The sequence below is a fragment of the Drosophila erecta genome, unplaced genomic scaffold (genome assembly GCF_003286155.1).
Source record: "Drosophila erecta strain 14021-0224.00,06,07 unplaced genomic scaffold, DereRS2 tig00000092-arrow-pilon, whole genome shotgun sequence".
Classification (NCBI taxonomy): domain Eukaryota; kingdom Metazoa; phylum Arthropoda; class Insecta; order Diptera; family Drosophilidae; genus Drosophila; species Drosophila erecta.
The window spans coordinates 6,486,716-6,510,454 of NW_020825207.1; the positions used below are offsets into that span (position 1 = coordinate 6,486,716).

General features: G+C 40.8%; 3 protein-coding genes across 4 annotated transcripts in view; 2 read left to right on the top strand and 1 right to left on the bottom strand.

Moving 5' to 3' along the window:
• The window catches only part of LOC6549509 (irregular chiasm C-roughest protein), a 121,336-nt gene that overhangs the window by 27,918 nt on the left and 69,679 nt on the right, over window positions 1-23,739 (top strand). Inside the window, exon 2 of the mRNA XM_001975695.3 lies at window positions 10,634-10,815. Coding sequence (XP_001975731.3) covers window positions 10,758-10,815 — 58 coding nt within the window. The 5' untranslated portion in view covers window positions 10,634-10,757. The remainder of the gene's footprint in view (window positions 1-10,633; window positions 10,816-23,739) is intronic.
• Window positions 17,897-19,755, bottom strand: LOC6549600 (axoneme-associated protein mst101(1)). Of its 2 annotated transcripts, XM_026980315.1 has the most exons (2): window positions 18,601-19,755; window positions 17,897-18,303 (listed from the first exon to the last, which is right to left on the bottom strand). In XM_026980315.1, the coding sequence occupies exons 1-2, from the start codon at window positions 19,656-19,658 to the stop codon at window positions 18,003-18,005; spliced, it is 1,359 nt and encodes a 452-aa protein (XP_026836116.1). In that variant the 5' UTR covers window positions 19,659-19,755; the 3' UTR covers window positions 17,897-18,002. The 2 variants fall into 2 exon arrangements, with proteins under 2 accessions (XP_026836116.1, XP_026836114.1); XM_026980313.1 differs by having other exon boundaries at window positions 17,897-19,755.
• Window positions 21,339-23,568, top strand: LOC26526362 (axoneme-associated protein mst101(2)). The gene has a single exon (XM_015157303.2). It carries the CDS (start codon window positions 21,376-21,378, stop codon window positions 23,380-23,382), a length of 2,007 nt encoding a protein of 668 aa, XP_015012789.1. The 5' UTR covers window positions 21,339-21,375; the 3' UTR covers window positions 23,383-23,568.

The following is a 23,739-nucleotide window of genomic DNA, read 5'->3' on the forward strand; positions in this document are numbered from 1 at the left end:
GCCATTATCCTGAGCAGCAGCTTAGTGTAGCCTTTGATTAGGGCCACCTACAAGTGTCAGCTGGCCGAGTGAAAAGGATCCAGGTGTCGATGCCGCTCAGGTGGGAAATCAGCACAACTTTAACTGGCAGTTTAAAGGTGTTTTCCACTTTTGTTTTTCGGCTTGGTTTGGTTTGATGCGCGGCTGCGAAATGAAACACCATAAATCGGAAATAATCCGCAATAATGGAATGCATTAGATTCAGTTGATGTTTGCCCAGCGCAAATGCAATTAAAAGTTTCGAAATTAAAAGCAAATACAACGGCCGAAAAATTTAATTACGCATATTAATTCAGCCATGGCGGAATGAAAAATTAAGACTATTCTCCCGCCGCTCTGTTAATCCTTATTTATTTTCAGCTCTTCCCCACTGGCAATGGCAATTCATTTGCCATCAATAAAGCGACCACAGATGGATGGGAGGGGAGATGGCCATGGAAATTTCAATGGGAATGGGAATGGGAACTGAGAACTGAGAACTGGGAATTGGCACACTGTTTTATTGTTTTTCACCCGTCAATTATTGGCCGAAAGTTGTCAATGAAAATGATTTTTCAAGGCGAACGGCGAAATGTAATAAAAATTCAAGCTGCAAATGAACTTGCCAATCGATGGTGGGTCGAGTTTTCGGTTCGGTTTTGTAAATTTAATTTGCGTTTACCCAACTGGATTCGTTTGGCACTCGGCTCTATTGCCTGATGTTTTGCGGTTAACCAGAAATGTTCGTCTGCAACACATTTGCAGTTTTACAAAGCTCGACGAAATGATTTCATCCGAATTTCCCAACCCTCGACCTCTGCTGGCCGTCTAACAATTTCCCGGGATCGTTTGCATTGTTGCGGTAAATTGGTAAAATTTACATACCATTGGCTTTTATTGTTTATGTATCGCTGGCATCATCATGAGCTGGCTGATGATAGCTTTAAAATTGCGGCGATTAAAATGTCAGTAGTCGTGGCCACTCCCCTTTCAGATTTGCTTTTATTTTAATTGGTTTGCTCAGCTCTCAAAATAACACTTATAATTGGCATTTTCTAATTATTCAACTGTTTATTAGTGCTTCTGGTTCGCACGATTATTGATTTGTTCAGTGAGCTGAAAGCCAGTCAATGGGTTGACATTGCTCTCTGGGCTGGTGTTTAAGAATGGTAAAGTAAATGAAGTTTGAAATTGTTTATTTGACATTCTCGACTATCACATACCCCGTAATCAGCGTAAGGAAGTGCGAGGGAGGTGGCAATATGGTTGGGTTTCATAATCATTCGTCGCTAATACACGAAATTAGACAATTAAGAATTAAGAAATGTCCCAAGGCTGAAGTTCTATACTCCATAACTCAACTTATCTTAATCGGATTTTGAAGTGGCATACCTCAAAATGTTTCTGGCGCAATTCTCTAAAAATCTGCATTCAAATTTAGAAAATAATTTTTTTTTAATATTTTTGTCATTTTTTCGATGTAGAAATTCAGAAACATTAAAAAATGTCCCAAGGCTGAAGTTCTATACTCCATAACTCAACTTATCTTAATCGGATTTTGAAGTGGCATACCTCAAAATGTTTCTGGCGCAATTCTCTAAAAATCTGCATTCAAATTTAGAAAATAATTTTTTTTTAATATTTTTGTCATTTTTTCGATGTAGAAATTCAGAAACATTAAAAAATGTCCCAAGGCTGAAGTTCTAAACTCCATAACTCAACTTATCTTAATCGGATTTTGAAGTGGCATACCTCTAAATGTTTCTGGCGCAATTCTCTAAAAATCTGCATTCAAATTTAGAAATTTATTTTTTTTTTAATTTTATGTCATTTTTTGATGTGTTGATGTTGTACAAAGTCGAAAAAACTAGGAAATGCCCTAAGGCTGAAGTTCTCAACTCCATAACTCAACTTATCTTGATCGGATTTTGAAGTGGCATACCTCTAAATGTTTCTGGCGCAATTCTCTAAAAATCTGCATTCAAATTAAAAAATTTTTTTTTTTTAATTTTTTTGTCATTTTTTTTATGTAAAAATTCAATAACATTAAAAAATGCCCGAAGGCTGAAGTTTTATACTCCATAACTCAACTTATCTTAATCGGATTTTGAAGTGGCATACCTCTAAATGTTTCTGGCGCAATTCTCTAAAAAGCTGCATTAAAATTTAGAAAATTATTTTTTTTTAATTTTTTTGTCATTTTTTCGATGTAGAAATTCAAAAACATTAAAAAATGCCCCAAGGCTGAAGTTCTAAACTCCATAACTCAACGTATCTTAATCGCATTTTGAAGTGGCATACCTCAAAATGTTTCTGGCGCAATTCTCTAAAAATCTGCATTCAAAATTGGAAAACAATTTTTTTTTAATTTTTTTGTCATTTTTTCGATGTAGAAATTCAAAAACATTAAAAAATGTCCCAAGGCTGAAGTTCTAAACTCCATAACTCAACGTATCTTAATCGGATTTTGAAGTGGCATACCTCAAAATGTTTCTGGCGCAATTCTCTAAAAATCTGCATTCAAATTTGGAAAAAAAAATTTTTTAAATTTTTTTGTCATTTTTTCGATGTAGAAATTCAAAAACATTAAAAAATGTCCCAAGGCTGAAGTTCTAAACTCCATAACTCAACTTATCTTAATCGGATTTTGAAGTGGCATACCTCAAAATGTTTCTGGCGCAATTCTCTAAAAAGCTGCATTCAAATTTAGAAAATTATTTTTTTTTAATTTTTTTGTCATTTTTTCGATGTAGAAATTCAAAATCATTAAAAAATGTCCCAAGGCTGAAGTTCTAAACTCCATAACTCAACTTATCTTAATCGCATTTTGAAGTGGCATACCTCAAAATGTTTCTGGCGCAATTCTCTAAAAATCTGCATTCAAAATTGGAAAAAAAATTTTTTTTAATTTGTTTGTCATTTTTTCCATGTAGAAATTCAAAATCATTAAAAAATGTCCCAAGGCTGAAGTTCTAAACTCCATAACTCAACTTATCTTAATCGCATTTTGAAGTGGCATACCTCAAAATGTTTCTGGCGCAATTCTCTAAAAATCTGCATTCAAAATTGGAAAAAAAATTTTTTTTAATTTTTTTGTCATTTTTTCGATGTAGAAATTCAAAAACATTAAAAAATGTCCCAAGGCTGAAGTTCTATACTCCATAACTCAACTTATCTTAATCGGATTTTGAAGTGGCATACCTCTAAATGTTTCTGGCGCAATTCTCTAAAAATCTGCATTCAAATTTGGAACAAAATTTTTTTTTTAATTTTTTTGTCATTTTTTCGATGTAGAAATTCAAAAACATTAAAAAATGTCCCAAGGCTGAAGTTCTATACTCCATAACTCAACTTATCTTAATCGGATTTTGAAGTGGCATACCTCTAAATGTTTCTGGCGCAATTCTTTAAAAATCTGCATTCAAATTTGGAAGAAAATTTTTTTTTAAATTTTTTTGTCATTTTTTCGATGTAGAAATTCAAAAACATTAAAAAATGTCCCAAGGCTGAAGTTCTAAACTCCATAACTCAACTTATCTTAATCGCATTTTGAAGTGGCATACCTCAAAATGTTTCTGGCGCAATTCTCTAAAAATCTGCATTCAAAATTGGAAAAAAAAATTTTTTTAATTTTTTTGTCATTTTTTCGATGTAGAAATTCAAAAACATTAAAAAATGTCCCAAGGCTGAAGTTCTATACTCCATAACTCAACTTATCTTAATCGGATTTTGAAGTGGCATACCTCTAAATGTTTCTGGCGCAATTCTCTAAAAATCTGCATTCAAATTTGGAACAAAATTTTTTTTAAATTTTTTTGTCATTTTTTCGATGTAGAAATTCAAAAACATTAAAAAATGTCCCAAGGCTGAAGTTCTATACTCCATAACTCAACTTATCTTAATCGGATTTTGAAGTGGCATACCTCTAAATGTTTCTGGCGCAATTCTCTAAATATCTGCATTCAAATTTAGAAAATTTTTTTTTTTAATTTTTTTTGTAATTTTTTCGATGTAGAAATTCAAAAACATTAAAAAATGTCCCAAGGCTGAAGTTCTATACTCCATAACTCAACTTATCTTAGTCGGATTTTGAAGTGGCATACCTTAAAATGTTTCTGGCGCAATTCTCTAAAAAGCTGCATTAAAATTTAGAAAATTATTTTTTTTTAATTTTTTTGTCATTTTTTCGATGTAGAAATTCAAAAACATTAAAAAATGCCCCAAGGCTGAAGTTCTAAACTCCATAACTCAACGTATCTTAATCGCATTTTGAAGTGGCATACCTCAAAATGTTTCTGGCGCAATTCTCTAAAAATCTGCATTCAAAATTGGAAAACAATTTTTTTTTAATTTTTTTGTCATTTTTTCGATGTAGAAATTCAAAAACATTAAAAAATGTCCCAAGGCTGAAGTTCTAAACTCCATAACTCAACGTATCTTAATCGGATTTTGAAGTGGCATACCTCAAAATGTTTCTGGCGCAATTCTCTAAAAATCTGCATTCAAATTTGGAAAAAAAAATTTTTTAAATTTTTTTGTCATTTTTTCGATGTAGAAATTCAAAAACATTAAAAAATGTCCCAAGGCTGAAGTTCTAAACTCCATAACTCAACTTATCTTAATCGGATTTTGAAGTGGCATACCTCTAAATGTTTCTGGCGCAATTCTCTAAAAAGCTGCATTCAAATTTAGAAAATTATTTTTTTTTAATTTTTTTGTCATTTTTTCGATGTAGAAATTCAAAATCATTAAAAAATGTCCCAAGGCTGAAGTTCTAAACTCCATAACTCAACTTATCTTAATCGCATTTTGAAGTGGCATACCTCAAAATGTTTCTGGCGCAATTCTCTAAAAATCTGCATTCAAAATTGGAAAAAAAATTTTTTTTAATTTGTTTGTCATTTTTTCCATGTAGAAATTCAAAATCATTAAAAAATGTCCCAAGGCTGAAGTTCTAAACTCCATAACTCAACTTATCTTAATCGCATTTTGAAGTGGCATACCTCAAAATGTTTCTGGCGCAATTCTCTAAAAATCTGCATTCAAAATTGGAAAAAAAATTTTTTTTAATTTTTTTGTCATTTTTTCGATGTAGAAATTCAAAAACATTAAAAAATGTCCCAAGGCTGAAGTTCTATACTCCATAACTCAACTTATCTTAATCGGATTTTGAAGTGGCATACCTCTAAATGTTTCTGGCGCAATTCTCTAAAAATCTGCATTCAAATTTGGAACAAAATTTTTTTTTTAATTTTTTTGTCATTTTTTCGATGTAGAAATTCAAAAACATTAAAAAATGTCCCAAGGCTGAAGTTCTATACTCCATAACTCAACTTATCTTAATCGGATTTTGAAGTGGCATACCTCTAAATGTTTCTGGCGCAATTCTTTAAAAATCTGCATTCAAATTTGGAAGAAAATTTTTTTTTAAATTTTTTTGTCATTTTTTCGATGTAGAAATTCAAAAACATTAAAAAATGTCCCAAGGCTGAAGTTCTAAACTCCATAACTCAACTTATCTTAATCGCATTTTGAAGTGGCATACCTCAAAATGTTTCTGGCGCAATTCTCTAAAAATCTGCATTCAAAATTGGAAAAAAAAATTTTTTTAATTTTTTTGTCATTTTTTCGATGTAGAAATTCAAAAACATTAAAAAATGTCCCAAGGCTGAAGTTCTATACTCCATAACTCAACTTATCTTAATCGGATTTTGAAGTGGCATACCTCTAAATGTTTCTGGCGCAATTCTCTAAAAATCTGCATTCAAATTTGGAACAAAATTTTTTTTTTAATTTTTTTGTCATTTTTTCGATGTAGAAATTCAAAAACATTAAAAAATGTCCCAAGGCTGAAGTTCTATACTCCATAACTCAACTTATCTTAATCGGATTTTGAAGTGGCATACCTCTAAATGTTTCTGGCGCAATTCTTTAAAAATCTGCATTCAAATTTGGAAGAAAATTTTTTTTTAAATTTTTTTGTCATTTTTTCGATGTAGAAATTCAAAAACATTAAAAAATGTCCCAAGGCTGAAGTTCTAAACTCCATAACTCAACTTATCTTAATCGCATTTTGAAGTGGCATACCTCAAAATGTTTCTGGCGCAATTCTCTAAAAATCTGCATTCAAAATTGGAAAAAAAAATTTTTTTAATTTTTTTGTCATTTTTTCGATGTAGAAATTCAAAAACATTAAAAAATGTCCCAAGGCTGAAGTTCTATACTCCATAACTCAACTTATCTTAATCGGATTTTGAAGTGGCATACCTCTAAATGTTTCTGGCGCAATTCTCTAAAAATCTGCATTCAAATTTGGAACAAAATTTTTTTTAAATTTTTTTGTCATTTTTTCGATGTAGAAATTCAAAAACATTAAAAAATGTCCCAAGGCTGAAGTTCTATACTCCATAACTCAACTTATCTTAATCGGATTTTGAAGTGGCATACCTCTAAATGTTTCTGGCGCAATTCTCTAAATATCTGCATTCAAATTTAGAAAATTTTTTTTTTTAATTTTTTTTGTAATTTTTTCGATGTAGAAATTCAAAAACATTAAAAAATGTCCCAAGGCTGAAGTTCTATACTCCATAACTCAACTTATCTTAGTCGGATTTTGAAGTGGCATACCTTAAAATGTTTCTGGCGCAATTCTCTAAAAATCTGCATTCAAATTTGGAAAACAATTTTTTTTTAATTTTTTTGTCATTTTTTCGATGTAGAAATTCAAAAACATTAAAAAATGTCCCAAGGCTGAAGTTCTAAACTCCATAACTCAACTTATCTTAATCGGATTTTGAAGTGGCATACCTCTAAATGTTTCTGGCGCAATTCTCTAAAAATCTGCATTCAAATTTGGAACAAAATTTTTTTTTTAATTTTTTTGTCATTTTTTCGATGTAGAAATTCAAAAACATTAAAAAATGTCCCAAGGCTGAAGTTCTATACTCCATAACTCAACTTATCTTAATCGGATTTTGAAGTGGCATACCTCTAAATGTTTCTGGCGCAATTCTTTAAAAATCTGCATTCAAATTTGGAAGAAAATTTTTTTTTAAATTTTTTTGTCATTTTTTCGATGTAGAAATTCAAAAACATTAAAAAATGTCCCAAGGCTGAAGTTCTAAACTCCATAACTCAACTTATCTTAATCGCATTTTGAAGTGGCATACCTCAAAATGTTTCTGGCGCAATTCTCTAAAAATCTGCATTCAAAATTGGAAAAAAAAATTTTTTTAATTTTTTTGTCATTTTTTCGATGTAGAAATTCAAAAACATTAAAAAATGTCCCAAGGCTGAAGTTCTATACTCCATAACTCAACTTATCTTAATCGGATTTTGAAGTGGCATACCTCTAAATGTTTCTGGCGCAATTCTCTAAAAATCTGCATTCAAATTTGGAACAAAATTTTTTTTAAATTTTTTTGTCATTTTTTCGATGTAGAAATTCAAAAACATTAAAAAATGTCCCAAGGCTGAAGTTCTATACTCCATAACTCAACTTATCTTAATCGGATTTTGAAGTGGCATACCTCTAAATGTTTCTGGCGCAATTCTCTAAATATCTGCATTCAAATTTAGAAAATTTTTTTTTTTAATTTTTTTTGTAATTTTTTCGATGTAGAAATTCAAAAACATTAAAAAATGTCCCAAGGCTGAAGTTCTATACTCCATAACTCAACTTATCTTAGTCGGATTTTGAAGTGGCATACCTTAAAATGTTTCTGGCGCAATTCTCTAAAAATCTGCATTCAAATTTGGAAAACAATTTTTTTTTAATTTTTTTGTCATTTTTTCGATGTAGAAATTCAAAAACATTAAAAAATGTCCCAAGGCTGAAGTTCTAAACTCCATAACTCAACTTATCTTAATCGGATTTTGAAGTGGCATACCTCTAAATGTTTCTGGTGCAATTCTCTAAAAAGCTGCATTCAAATTTAGAAAATTATTTTTTTTAAATTTTTTTGTCATTTTTTCGATGTAGAAATTCAAAAACATTAAAAAATGTCCCAAGGCTGAAGTTCTAAACTCCATAACTCAACGTATCTTAATCGGATTTTGAAGTGGCATACCTCAAAATGTTTCTGGCGCAATTCTCTAAAAATCTGCATTCAAATTTGGAAAAAAATTTTTTTTTAATTTTTTTGTCATTTTTTCGATGTAGAAATTCAAAAACATTAAAAAATGTCCCTAGGCTGAAGTTCTAAACTCCATAACTCAACTTATCTTAATCGGATTTTGAAGTGGCATACCTCTAAATGTTTCTGGCGCAATTCTCTAAAAAGCTGCATTCAAATTTAGAAAATTATTTTTTTTTAATTTTTTTGTCATTTTTTCGATGTAGAAATTCAAAAACATTAAAAAATGTCCCAAGGCTGAAGTTCTAAACTCCATAACTCAACTTATCTTGATCGGATTTTGAAGTGGCATACCTCTAAATGTTTCTGGCGCAATTCTCTAAAAATCTGCATTAATATTTAGAAAATTATTTTTTTTTAATTTTTTTTGTAATTTTTTTGTTGTGATGTTTAGAAATTCAGTCCGTATGATCCCCTCGATCTCAGGAACTACAAAAGATAGAATGTTGAGATTGAATATGCAGCTTCCAGATACATAGACGCAGCGCAAGTTTGTTTCCCAATGTTGCCACGCCCGCTTCTACGCCCACAGTCCGCCCAAAATGTGATATTTTTTCATTTTTGAATATATCATGTAAGTTTCTATAAATTTGCCAAAAAGTTTTTGTCGCGCACTTCCACTAGCTGAATAACGGGTATCTGATAGTCGGGGAACTCGACTATAGCATTCTATCTTGTTTCTTATAGTTTACTAAGTGAGAATCTCAAAAGTATAATTAATAAACTTTCCTGAAATAGTCGGTAAAGCTACCTTGAAGTAGGTGAGTTTTATGGACTTCACGAATATTTTACTGCGGTGTTTGAGAGTTTTAAGAAATATACTGGTACATTTCTTGATTTTGAGCATATGCTTTCGATTTCTCGGCCTTATGCTTGACTACTTTAAAGCCCATAAACCAAAGGGCACTTCACATTTTGACCATAAATAAGAGAGCGCACCGGCATTTAAGTATTTTGCTGGGGAAAATGTCCGGAAAATGGAGAACTACTGGCTGCTCCCACTCGACAGCACCTGCCTTTAATGGGTTTTCCCACCATATGCTTGATTTATGCGGCAAAGAAAAGCCGAGGGACCTTCGATGCATCTGCTGTTTGTACGATAACTTGACCCCCAGCCGCCTTTTTGGCCAACCTTCAAGCTTCTGTTAACATACAATCGTCATGTAATAGTTTGTCACCGAATTTCGTTGTTGGGTGGCATAATGACAGCTGTGCGACATGTCATGGGGTATCGGGATACCAGGACACCACTATACCAGTATAGCATTATATACGAATGTAGCAGGACTTCGAGGGGCAGTGGGTGGCCGGCTGGCCATATGCAGAGTCACATATTGATGATGTGCGTCAAATGTCGCTGCTGTTGCTGTCAATTTTGTGGGCCACAATGGCGGGGGGAATGCCCATCTTCCGCCATCTTCCGCCCCGCTTGTTTGCCAGTGTTTTCCCCATGGCATTGGTTGCTCCATTTATGTTGCCCAGGGGTCAGGGATCAGGGGTCAAATGCTGTCGCTGCATCTATCTATTGTAGCAGTTGATGTTGCTGCCGCTGCAGCTTGTTTGACAAATTGATCGCGTGATATGTTTGCCCAATGCTGTCATTGTTGTGCCACAGTGGCCGCATAGTTGTTGCACCCATTGTTTGCTGCCGCACATGCTTATATTTGAAGTTGCATTAGTTTGCACAACACTGCATACAGTGGTCTCCAGTAGGCTACACCCAGTGCACACACCTCGTACATGCATGCATTCTGTGCTCGAAATTGCTTTTGATGTAAATCGAATCCTTTGTGTCCGGCAAATAGCAAAAGCCGAGATGTAACAACTCCAAATTGGTAAGCCCTTGTTGGACAACTTTGTAACCGACTTTTGATTGGGCTCGGCTCAGACATTCTACATCTCCAGTCCTTTGCCAGATTTCACATATGCATAATCGAGGAGCGTTGTCCTTCGTCATTCGTTGGTTATGAGTGGATGGGGCGAGTCCTGCGAGTCCTGCGAGTCATGGCAGTCCTGGCAACGTCAATTCGTTAACAGCTCCGTCAGCTTTGCTGCTAATTTTGTTTGCCTTGTGTCGCTACCCAAAAACCCGGGCATCCATAGTCACAGTGCTGGTGGAAAGTATGTGCACCCTTTGTGGAGTCCGAGTGGTACGTTCATCCCCACCCACTGCCCCACTGCCCCCTTCCCACTTGTCGTTGTCGTTGTCGTCTCTCTCTTTGTTTGCCCTGCACTCCAAACACTGCAGACAAAATGCTGTCGAAAATGTTGCCGCCTGATGTCTCTATACAGCAGCGTTCTTCGCCATCCAGTTAATCCGCCTAACGTTATGCAACAAAGTTTTTGTGGAAAATTAATTAATTTCATGCGCAAACAGTTGTTAGATTTTTCGTTTTCACCTTTCTTACTACCTTCCACTGTTTAATTGGCTCAAAAACATTTTTGCTACTCTCCATTCTAATTAAATCTCCGTTTTGCAGATTCCTCTACAAATAGTACACATACAGTACACATGTGCCAACCCAAAAGCTGAGCGGTTTCGGACGGAATAAACGTCGAACAGGAAAATCCATACCAACGAATCCCTGGATAAGTGATGAAGTCATGAGACCGACATTCGATCGACGCCTCTGGATATTATTGTTCATTATTTCAGTACAATGTAAGTAGCCAACAACCGAAAAAACTATGCCCAAATCCCCCTTAACACATATGCTTTTTATGCCCCTGCGAGTGAGCATGTGAGTGTGAGCATGTGTGTGTGTGAGTGTGTGTGTATTTCTGAGCAGGATGTGGAAATGAATGGGCCAAGTGGCCTCAGCAGGCCAAGGAGCTCATATATTGCCGGGGAAACAGAGAATGGACCACTTTGTATGCCGGCAACGTGTGAAAAATAGTTCACAGATAATCGCAGTCAGGCAGGTCACATTATTTATGCGCCAGCACACCAGCTTCGCCAGCTCCACCAGCTCCACCACATCCTCATCCTCGTGCCCATCCTTGGGATCCGCTGCCCATCCCCTTATCAGCTTGATATTCTATGCCACATGCAGCAAACAAAGCCATTTCTTTTATTTGATGTGCGTTTTTGGGGGAGCCAAAATGTAGGAACGAAGCCGAAGAAAGCTGACCCTGGGCGTTTTCCAGTCTGCTTTCTGGCATCATACAGGTCCAAAAACTGGACCGAAAACAGGTCCTGCATATCAATGACAATGGCCCGTAAATAAGCGAAAATCATGCCCCCGCCTCTCTAATGCAATGAGTAATATGCCATTGTCAATGCCTATTAGGCACACGCGGCGTATGAGTAATATGCGACTTTGTGATTTATTTCCATGGGGTGGCTTCCCATTTTTTCGCTAAACTGTATTTTGTTACACTGCTGAAGTCACACGTTTTGTCGCATTTCAGCCACCCAGGCCAAAATGCTAATTAGCACTTTTACTCGCCTTGTGAAGCGGAAGTATGTATGTAGAAACAATTTTGAAACATTGAGCATCAAGAACAACCGAATTTTACTAAATCAGCGATTAAATGAGAAACAATTACTAAAGTGGATTACGAATAATATGAGCATTGATCTAGTTAAATCAGAAACGTATTAGTTCACTGGCCAAATGTTTTGCCATGTAATCAGCATTTGATTTCAGCATGCGACGTTTAGGACTCTAATCAAAACGAGTGGAAATCCCCAACAAATCCCCAACAAGCTGTCGCATTCGATACAAATTTTATTGAGTATTCCCAACCGCTCACAACTTCATTCAGCACGGGGTCACTTCAAGGTTGCAATCAGCTCAGCAAACAGAGGGCAAAAACCAAAAGCTGAAGTGGAAATTCAAGCACTCCCCCGCTGCAGCAGCGAAGAAAACGCCCGGCATTTTCCCGACAGCTCGTGCACACACAGCACACACAGAACGGAACGGAACGGAAACGGAAATGCGCGTTCAAGAATTTTAATCTGCATGCGCAATTTCGCGTGTGAGCTGTATGCCAAAAATGGCGCGCACATGTCGGCCAACTGGCGACTGTGGCAGCACCACCCCGCTGCATGCTGCATGCCCCACTGTGGTGCGCCTTGGAATTTCACGCGTTTATTTGCAAAGATTACGAAATGCGACCGGTTGCCGCTAAAGTTTTGTATGCGCTTCCTGCTGCCGGCGCTGCCTTTTCCTTCTCGTCTGGCTGTGTGCGTGGCTTTTGCTACCACGAGTTTCCCTCCATTTCCCCCCATCGCATCCTTTTGGCCACTTTTTTGCCCTGTTTGCTTGTCCGTCCGTCCGTCCGACCGTCCGTCCGTCGGTCCGCCTCGCTGACTTGTTATGCATGCAAAAGTCTGTGGCAAATACACAGACCCTGGGCTACAACAACAAACCGGCAGATGGGAGTGACATGCAAAATATTTTTGCATAAAAATGTTTGCCCACCAACACGGATCGGATCGGAACGAAACGGAACGGAGTGGAGCGGAGTCCTTGCCGCATCCTGGCAGCTGCATCTTACCCCTTAGTCGGATGTGAGCCGTGGTGAGATGTTAAATTTTAAAGCATTTCAATTTCGCATTTTTGACACACGCAAGTTGAGCATGAAATTTAGCAAGATGTTCGTTATGCTACTATACTGTATATGCCACTAGCCTTCGCTTGTGGCATTTTACCTTGGAATGGCGAAACGCTTTGATCGTCCTTCCCCAGGGACTTAATGTCCGGCATTTTATCTCATGTATTTGAGCGTACTGCGTTTGCTACGTGCTGGCCATGCTAAAAGGACCCTCGACTCCTTTGGCCATGGCGAATACGAGGCGACAGCAGCGATGGAGCATATTTCATATTTAATAAAGTGGGTCTCATATTATTATGGGGTCCTGGCCGAGTCGGTTTGGGTCGGGTCGGGTCGGGTGTTGATGAAATCAGATGATGATCTGCCACATTCCGTGGATTATTGACCCGTTTCATGGGCACTTGTAGGTTATTAGTCCAGAACCACGCTGTTTTATCGCACTTTTTATTATAATATTAAATCTGCTGCTTTGGCACAGACTGTACTCAACCGTGATGCTACTAAAATCTCTTCAAACTTAATGCCATCATTAAATGTAAGCCGCAGGCCACTGAAACACGTTGTTTAAGAGATTTACATGGAATATCAAGTACAGCCAGTTCGGAAATTGAGTTTGAGCTACCAAACTTAGTTTATAAAAACAATGCAATACCTTTAAAAAATATGGTAATACTTAATTTCGATCACAAGGCAGCCGTAATTCACCCACAACTTATCCCCTAAGACAGCTGCCATTGTTTTTCCGGAGCGGCTTTAATTCCTGTTCCAGCGACTGAGAGCCATATTTTCTGGCCCACAAAAATCGATGGAGGAGCAGCTCTCGAGGCCCTCGAAACTGCGCCACTGATGATGTCGATGGGAGGTGGTGAGGGGGCGGGCTGCAAGTCGGCGACTTAGTTAGCCACTTTTCTTTCATGGAAAATGCGCCTTTTGTGCCCCAAGTGGCGAGCCCCGCCCCGCCCCGCCACCGCCACCGCCGACGACTTTTATCTATTCGCTAACCAACTCCAGAGATGCCCCATCCTCGGATCCCCTGGCGATCCGATGGATAGAAAGAAAAATAGAGCTGGCTGCAAGTTTATTTTAAAACTCGACTTTTGTACGCTCAAGTTTACTTTTGTGGGGAATTACTTTTCGGTTATTTTTGTGGCCCAGTCATCGCCTGTTCTCCCCCGGCTCGTGAGTATCTCTTAGCTGATTGTCTTGTTGCTTGGGTGTCGATGCACAAACTGCAGCAATGGGCGCTTTTGGATGGCCTTGCGGTGGGCGGTGGGTGGTGGGCGGTGTGTGGTGGTTGAGGGAGTTTATTATGTGAGCCAGTTGAAGTCGATGCTGCTGCTTGCGCAAAATGCAATTATTAAAAGTTTTTCAAGTTGCCCGCTCCTTATATATTTATTTTTCCTTTTTCCACCGCTTTTGTCGTCCTCTCAAAATTATAGCCGGCGCCATTTTGCTGGCCATAGTTCTCGTCTTAACCTTTTACGCTGTCATCTTTTTTCTTCTTTTTTTGTGCTGTTTAACATGGCATAGCAAATGTAGTCCATTGAAAAGTTTCGCGTAAAGTTCGCCTCCGAAGTTTTGGTTAAAGACGTGAGTGAGAAGTGTGGCATGCAGCTCTTTAAGCCATGTTGTTTTTAGCCGGAAATGGGCACGGATCGCAGAATGTGAGGCCAAAAATACCAGAGAAGCGGAAACCCAGCCAACAATAAGAGCCGCAAAGGGCAGAAAACGCGAACTTCCGTTTGAAATTTCCTAACATTTCAAGCTCACCCTCCTTACCCCAATGGGGCGTAAGGCTGGACCCCTTCGGAAAACCCCCGAAAAACCAAAAAAAAAAAAACACCAGCGTGTGGTCAACACGTAACAGACGCTGCTGGGCTTCCTCTTCCTGTCCAGACCGACCGGCCAAAATTGGCCGCACACTAAATTGCACACCTGAGAATTAATGCGCCGGCCACTCGAAAGGCGTTTTCCGAAGCCCAAAGCCGGTGGAAAAGGCGGTGAAAACGGTCGGGGGCAAATGGGAAATGGAAATGGAAATGGGGGCAGCCGTAGCATTTGGACAACAAAAGGTGTGAAGGCCGAAAGCGTTGCAACCTGCAGACGCAGACAAATGCAAAGTCAAATGCTTTTCGCAGACAGACGGGAAGCCCGTCCGAAGTTGTTGCAAGTTTTGGCCAATGCCTGCGGGCCTGGTCTTCTTCTTTCGGCCAAAATCGGACAGTGGGAATACAAAGTTTGAGTACCACTCAAAGTGAGTCTGCAAACGCACTCAACATTTGTTTCCCACAATGCAGCTTCACATAAATACAGCTCTTTACTAAGTTCACTTACATCTATCTTACAAAAATCTATATTTTCCATATTTATTTTGCAATATAAAAGGTGCACCTTTTATTCAATAGCTGCTGCACTCTATTAATAAAGACTAAAAACCAATGAACACTCCAATCGGCAGAGCCATGTGTTGTGCACTTTTCGGTGGACATATCTTACCGCCGTATCTCATTAAATGAAATATATATCAACATTTTTAAGCCCTGGATGTGTGCAGACTTTATTGACCAACTGTATAATGTACAATTCCCTCTGCTTTTCGACTTCTTTCATTTTCCGAGGCTCAGACAAAGTTGCCGGCCCATCCGCCCGGCTTTCCTTTGCTCGCCCTTTGCTGCTAAAAGCAAGTGAAAATAAATTAAGTGGAAGTAAGTCGTAACGAAGTGATACATAATTCTTTGTACTTTTTTCCTCTGATTTTTTTTTCTTTTTTTGGCTGGTCCTGGCTCCTCTTGGCGCTGTTTTCTTTGTGTGCTTTAACAATTGGGCGCCAGTTTTGGTGCAAGGAGGGAAATCGAATGGCTTTAAGCTGGCTAACGGCTAACTTCCAAGGTCCACAGCTTCAAGGCTGTTAATTAGCAGCACTATTAGTTGTAGTGGAATTCCTGGACAGCGAGGGAGCAGGTGGGGAAAAGCCAGTCGAATTTCCACGCCGACACAAAGCGGTAACCTAATATACTGTAATTTGGCTTTAATGACCCAGTCGAGAAGCCGAAGAGGTCTTCACTTGGCGTCTAAATAGCCTAAATAACTTAATATCAACCTGAAACGCCGTGATTGAGAGGTGGCGCCCAACGAATTTCGGGCTACCTTTTCCAGCTTATTGCTACTTAACTAAGCCAACGATATCATTTTATTACACGGCTCTTGGCCAGCACTGCCAGCTTGGCGAGCCGGCGATTTCACTTTCCACGGAGCATGGCTTTAACAGGACAGCCTCTCACCTTTCAGGGTGGCGCATCCTCCTCCTCATCCTCATCCTCATCCTCCTCCCCCACCCATCCCGCGCGGAGGCCATTAACGTGTTTCGTTTCATTTAACTTTTACGCTCTGCTACCCCCCGGAGCTGCCGCTCAGCAGTCCTGGTATTTAGCACAGGTCCCACCGTCCTTCCGTCGAGTTTTTGTCCTGGGAAACGAAACTTTTACCTGCTGCCCGTTTGACCCCGCAAGGACCACCACCCTGTGGGCGGCGGTGGGCGGCGGTGGGCGGCAAGCGTTAGATGTGACCTTCGGCGCTGACAGGAGCCGTCATTAACCTTTCATGACGAGGGAACCGGAGCCATAGCCGGAGCTCGAGTTCGAGTTCGAGTTCGAGCTCGAGAGCACCGAGAACAATCAAGCGGAACAGTTTGGTCCGCCGGAAGTTGACAGCAACGAAAACGGCAAAAATCGGTGGCAACAACAACCAAAGTGAAACCGAAACTTTGTCGAGTGTTTTTGAGACAATGTTGTCGCATGTCCCAGGTTGTAGCACTGTTGTTGAACTTTGGCTGTTGGTTTTTTTTTCCCGGTTGGGTTTTCTTGCAGCGAGGTAATTTAGTCGCTTTAATGCGTCTGGCGTTGTGACAGTTTCGCTCCCAGGATTCTGACCCAGTTTCCATGGCACAGCACTTTTGTTTAACTAACCGCATGCCACGCCCATGCCACCGCAGTTGCATATAATTTGGCAACCGCAGCCTTTCTGGTTGTCTGCTTTGCATTTGGCATTTCGGTGGGTGAAATGTGTTTGGCAAACGAATTTGGGTTGTCGCAGATCGCCGAATTGGGGGCACGGAAGGAGTGCAGCACGCCGGGCAAATGGATGTACTTAAATATGGCACATGTAAGCTCCAAGGTCGCCAATTGCAGATAAAGCGAAGCTGCTTCTATGCAGGCGACACTGAAAGTAAATCGAGGAAGAAGCTCACTTGTTATTGAAAGACCCCATACATAGAAAACCATATTCTTAGAATTCATTTTACCCATTTCGCATTGGGTAAATGGGTTTTGCTGCCAGCACAAAAGAAACTTGGAATCTACGTACGCCTTATCCCTACTTAAATTCTCAGTGCAATGTCCTGGGGAAATCCAAGGCCGCACGGACTGCACTTAGCATCGCATACGGATGCATTGCATTCCCAGCGGAAAATCGATAACCATTGCACAGGGAAACACGTGTGAAAGGACCTCCGCACCGAATGCCTTTCAGCCGGGCCAGGACAAAAACTGTCGCTACATAATCATAATCGTAACCATGATGAAGCAGCGTCGGTGACGACAACTACGACAATGTCGACTGGCTGCCCTCGAGTGTTTTATCCTTGACAAATCCTTGTGCAACAATCAGCAGCAACAGCAACAGCAACTGCAACAGCCACAGCTGCATCGGAAAAAAAGAGCCTTGTGGAAATGTTACAAGAGCAACGCAAACGGGTGGCAGAATCGTTGACAATGGCAAATGCGCAGCAAAACGGCTAAATGAGGCCGGGTCTGGTTGGAGGAGACTCGTCTGAATGAGTCAACTCCACTCGTTAGGCTCCGGCTCCCTTTGCCACCTCCTTTGCCGGATGGTAGCCACAAATCGGGGCTTGAAGACGATCTCCCCGAACACCAGGGGCCTTGGCATGATGGATGACAATAAACAAGACAAGCGGGCACAATTGTTTGTCGGCCTCCTCGGCCTTCTTGGCCCACTCCTCATCATTATTGTCCTTCGGCAAGCCTGTACTTAGCGGGTCTGTTGGCATTTCCTCGACCGAACAATAGTGGTTTATCCGGCCGATTATAAAGCCAGTCTGAAATAGCTTTCCTGCTTTGGTATTGAAAGCAACTTTAATCAGCCAACTCTAGTTAAGAGACAAATCCTTGATTTCAGTATTTAACTTTAATACAGCTTAAATATATTTAGGATAGGGACTTCATCTCCCACGTCTCCGTGGGATGGCTTCTTTCTTCGGATGGCTATGGTTGGCTACTTGACATTCTTCTCTTCGCATCTTGCCTCTTCAATCTTTTTCTTCAGCTCATTACACCTTTTTTTGAATTCGGCTAGATGGCAGTCTTTCTTCCGTTCGCTTTCTTCAGATTTTTTCTTTTTCTCGGCTTCACATGCCTTGTTCTTCTTGGCTTCCGCACATTTCTTCTGAAGAGCGGCTTCTTCGCTTTTCTTCTTCTTCTCGGCCTCTTCGGATTTCTTCTTTTTATCTGCCTCACACTTTTTCACAGTTGCGTCGTTTGCTCCGCATTTCTTCTTAGCAGCCGCTTCTTCACATTTCTTTTTGGCTTCGGCTTCTTCGCATTTCTTGTTTGCCTCTGCCTCTTGGCATTTCTTTTTACCAGCCTCTTCTTCACATTTCTTTTTAGCAGCCGCTTCTTCACATTTCTTTTTAGCAGCTGCCTCTTTACATTTGTTTTTGGCCGCTGATTCTTCGCATTTATTTTTCAGTGCTGGTTTCTTGCATTTCTTTTTGGCTGCTTCTTCTTCACATTTCTTTTTAGCAGCCGCTTCTTCACACTTCTTTTTGGCCGCCGCCTCCTCGCATTTCTTTTTAGCAGCCGCTTCTTCACATTTCTTTTTGGCCGCCGCCTCCTCGCATTTCTTTTTAGCCTCCAGTTCTTCACATTTCTTCTTAGCAGCTGCTTCTTTACATTTCTTGTTTAGCTCCTCTTCCTCTTTCTTCTTGCGCTCAGCTTCCTCACGCTGCTTCTTGCACTTGGCCTTTATTTCCTTGAGCAATCGTTTCAGCTCGGCTTTCTCCTTGGCCTTCTTCTTCTCCGCCTTGTTCTTTGCGCCAATTGTGTCATCCTCCTCATTTGGCTTAGTGCAGTCGAGAGGCTTTCCCACTTTCTTATCCCTTTCCTTTCGCTCCGCCTCCTCAGCCGCAATTTGTTCAGCGAACTTCTGCTGGTAGACAATCTTCTCGGCGTGAACAACACACGCCTTCTTTATGCCAGAAAGCATGCACTTTACAAGAGAATCTACGGACTTGGGATCCCCCTGCTGCTTCGACTTTCTCAATTCTTCGCAGAGGGCCTTGTACTGCCTGCGCTCGCAGTCTTTCTTCTCGGAAGCTAGCATGCAACTGTACTTCAGCTCGTCAACAGCTTCGTCTAAATTTGCTTCACACTGCGATTGTGGTGGGGCTTTAGCCTCCTCCGCTTTCTTCTTCTGCTCAAGTAAATGCTTCCTCTTTCTGGATATCCTTGAGCATTTTTTGGGTTCCGCTTTTGGCAAGGGTTTCAGAGCGCAGCTCTCATCCTCCAGCTTTTTGCAATAGCATCCATCTTCCTCGGCCTCTTTGCAAAACGAGCGTTGTTGGTTCAGGCATATTTTAAGAGCACGGATTTTAAGTTGGAATGGTCTGTAGATCCTGCGGTGGCAGTAGGATTTTTTCGGCCCTGATTGATCACCTTTCATTACCATGTTCCTTTCATGGCTCATGCAATTAGTTTTCATTCGAATTTTCGAGCTTAAATCATCATATGCGTGGGATTTGTGGCCAAGAAACCTTGGTTGTCCCAAGTAAACGGACAAATTAGTTGGCGACCTTAGGAAGAATCGGCTCAAACTGGATTGCTTTAGCTGGTACACGAGAGATCGTGAGAGATGACGTCCCATAAACACCATGACTTAAAACGGAATAGCGGGAACCTATAACATTCAATTTTGAATAGTACGACTTAGGAGTGAGACTAAAACTGGAAAGTGCAGGAGCTTACATATTAACCTGAGACTACTTGAGTCAATTTAAAAAGACATTTCTTTGTTACACCCAATATAGCCCTGCACTATCTTTTTAGCAGTGTGTTGTAGCCCTTGGGCCCATTGAAGTGCCTTGGCCCATTTCTTCGCGAAAGTGGGCTGCGACGCTGTGATTCTCCGTGGATCCGAGGATGTTTGCCACCTGCCTGCTGGCCGACATAATAAAGCAATTAAAGTTTTACACTCCGCAGACCCATTTCACATTTGGCGCCACCGCGCACATGTGCGCAATTAAAATGTAAACGTGTCAAACACATGGCAGACTGCTCGGGCAAAGCTTTCGCTTAAAAATTAACAGCGACACTGCCGAACAAGTTGCAGAAATTAATGACAACATAAAGGAATTTAAATACGCAATGAGCGCGCTGGGTGGTTGGCCCATTGGTTGGGCTGAGTGGGTGGCACTCGTAATTGCGGTGCAAGTTCGTAATGCCGCCATACATGTGCATGTGTGTGTGTGCGCGCGTGTGTGCGTGTGGCAGAAAGTTAAAGCACACTTATGCGCGACAGTGCTGCCAAGGTAGGCCAACTCGAACTCACCTGTCTACTGTTGTCTGCTTGGCGGCGCATGAAGTGAAAATTAATTTCTAAATGCGGGAAATTAACAAATTACAAACAACGCAATGGGGGGCAGGTGGCGGAAGTAGACATGCCATAATTCACCGCGCACACCCCCACTGACACACACACACACACACCCACACACGCGCATGGAGGCCTCTTCTGTATAGACTGCAAAGTTCGCAGAGCAACTTCCTTGCCGAGGAAGGGAGGGCGGTGGGCAGGGGCTGAGGAGCTGCTGCAAGGTGTTGAAGCACAGGCGAGGCACATTGTCTTGCCTTTCGCCTGGGGCCGTGCCCCACGCCTTCCACCACCAACCACCCGCCCCACATACTTCTGGCCGCACTTCAACTCACAAACACTGACAGTTGACAGGTTTGCTAATTTGAAGCAGTACCCCGAAAATGAAGTTAGCGTCTGTCAGCGTCTTCTTCGGTGTGATAACGGCGTTTCCAACCTGCAACCTCCAACGCCCCTTGCCGCCCCACCAAACCGGAAATGCCCACCCCTGCCCCACCAGCAACCCCTTCGTATTCACACCTTTGGTTGCCACAGACGCGCTGCGGTCGCGCTTTTAACATTTAATTAAGTTGTGCTCGATTTTATGTTCGACAAAAGTGTTTGTCTGCCGTTGGCCCCTCGATGGGATGTGTGTGTAACTATGTCGTGGTTGTGGCTCCTCTGCGTTGTTGTCATTTCTGCGGTTTGAGCAAAGATTGGAAAATTGTTGACGCCAGCAGGTAGAGAGTTTCCATTGTGCCTAGGAAACGAGATCCCAACCTTCTTCATTTGGTAACTAGCTGCTTAGTGCTGCAACAATACCAGCTTTATTAAGAATATGGTCAAAGCCAAATATGTTTTCAGAAGCAAGTATTCCATTTTCGACAATAATTCATGTAGTTAATTTTCGAACGCAGGGCCCACAAATTAGATCTAATTTCGATTTTTTTAAAAACTCGACAATCTAAATTTTTTGTTTTTAAATTTATGTTCGTGGGGGCCTAGGCACGGGTTTTTACCAATGAGCTCCAGATTCGCCGGCTGCCTGCTCACGCGGATGTCCGCTCCTCAGCTCCGCGGATCCATGGGCTTGGCTATCAAATGGCAGCTCCGCAGCTACTGTGAGCCACCACTCATGGCCGGCGATGTCTACAAGTGTGTGAGGGAGCAAAAGGCACTCGCCATGAAGAAAAAGCAGGCGGCCTACAAGAAGGAGGCGGCCAAAAAGGATGCCGACCGCGTTAAATGCCAGTTGAAGAAGTGCATCGAGGTCAAGTCGAAGGCGCTGAGGGCGAAAATGAAGTGCATGACGCCGGAGGAGCAAAAGGCCATGGGGGAGATGATGGACTGCGTGATGATGGGCGTCAAGAGAGTCTGTCTGAAGGCCGTGATGCAGAAGTACTGTAGGGAGCAGGAACTCAAGCTCCGCTACGAGCGGCTGATAAAGGCCAAGAAGATCGAGAAGTTAATGAAGGCCTGTCCGGCCAAAAACAAGGGAGACTCGGCGGAAGGCTGCAAGGAGCCCAGAGGGGAGCAGACCGAGTGTAAGGAATCAGAAACGCTTAGGAAATGCATAGCAGATACCACCAAGCTCTTAGAAGCCGAGTTGGAGAAAGAGTGTCGGAAAGAGAAAGAAAAGTGTAAGGATGATTCGGAAGAGGATAAGACAGCGGAATGTAAGAAGTCCGCGAAGAAAGCAGTAAAGAGGTCTCAGAAGAAGGCCATAATCGACAGCTGTAAGGGAGCACCCAAGGGAAACTGCAAAGTTAAGGCTTGTGATAAGCCCAAAAAGGATCCTAAAGCTGAACGTGCAAAGGACGAACACAAAGAAACCAAGAAGCAGGAGTGCCCAAAGAAGGCCAAGGAGAAACCGAAATGTTCCAAAGCAGACGCTAAGAAATCTACATACGAGCAGAAGATGGAAGAGTGCGTATTTGAAGAATGGAAGGATATATGCAAAGCCCAGGAGAAGAAAAAGACTGATGTGGCTGCCATAGAAGACTGTCTTAATGCGCAAATCAAGAAGAAGTGCCGCAAGATGGTGATCAAGACGATGTGTGCCGACGCCTTTGGAGAGCCGAAGAAAAAGAATAAGTGCGAGGCAGAAAAGGAGTGTGGAGAAAGCTGCGTTCAACAGAAGTGGAAAGAGGCGTGCCCCACTATTCAAAAACTCGCCGAAAAGAATGACGTAGATTTCAGCGAAGCCTCTGAGGAAGTGAAGAAAATGATCGAGAAGTCCTGCGAAGAGGAAGAAAAAAGTAAGGAGGGCCAGATTAAGGAACTGCAAGGTAATATCGAAAAGTGTGCAATGAAGAAAAGATGCGCAGAAGCAAGGCAAAAAAGCAAGTGCAATGAAATAGAGAGAAAGAAAAAGCGAGAAGAGGAGGAGAAAATTAAGAAATGTGAAGCTGAAGCAAGACAGAAAATATGCGAAGTTCTAGTGAAAACGCAAGAAGATATAAGGAAAGCCGATTGTGAACATAAAAAGAAATGCGAAAACAAAGAATGCAAAAGAGAATCCGATGAGGAAATAAAAAGAAAGTGCACAGAGAAAGCTTATAAAAAGCTATGCGAGGTGAGGAAAAAACGCAAAGAACTGATGCAAAGGGAGCAAATTTTAATAAAGAGGGTCGAAGAAGGAAAATGCGAGGACGAGCAGCAGAAAAAATGCAGAGAGCAAGAACAGAAGAGGAAATGCGAAGAGGAGGAGAAAAAGAAAAAATGCGAAGAACAAGAGATACAAGAGAAATGCGAACAGGAACTCCAAAAGATAAAACGCGCCGAAGAAGCCAAAAAGAAAATATGCGAGAAACTGAAAAAGAAACTGGAGTCGCTTAAGAACGAAGAAAAGGAACTAAACTGTAAGCTAAAAGAGCTGAACAACAAGGAAGAACAAATGAAGAAAGCGGAAGAGGAAGAGCGCAGGAAAAAATGCGAGGAAGATAGGGTTTTGAAAGAGTGTGATGAGTTCGATCAGAAGGAGAAAGCCGCCGAAGCGGAGGAAAAAAAGAAGACGCCGCCCAACTAAACCTATCGCCAAAATCCCTTTTAAAGGCGGAACGGCCTTAAGTCTTGGTATACCTATAACTTGAAACTATTATAATTCACTTTTCAGACAGGTGGATCACTTTTAAACTGCGCTATCAAGGACCCCAGATTATCATTGCTTGCCCAAGGGAAAGGCTTAAAGGACCACGGCGGTCGTCAAGGCCGCTTGTCCTTCAGTTGATGCAGCGGATTTCCTATGCCAGGATCGATTTGCCTAGATATATGATTCCAGACTTCCAGAACAGGTAATCGACTGTAGCAACTGGACTATCGTCCTTGCCACCGTCACCGTGGTCTTGGTCAATTCGCACGACAACAATGGAAAGTTAGGGGTATT

What these genes read in the sequence shown, in the direction of transcription:
- LOC26526362 (XM_015157303.2), top strand. Translation starts at nt 21,376, where the DNA reads ATGAGCTCCAGATTCGCCGGCTGCCTGCTCACGCGGATGTCCGCTCCT.
- LOC6549600 (XM_026980313.1), bottom strand. Translation starts at nt 19,658, where the DNA reads ATGGTGTTTATGGGACGTCATCTCTCACGATCTCTCGTGTACCAGCTA.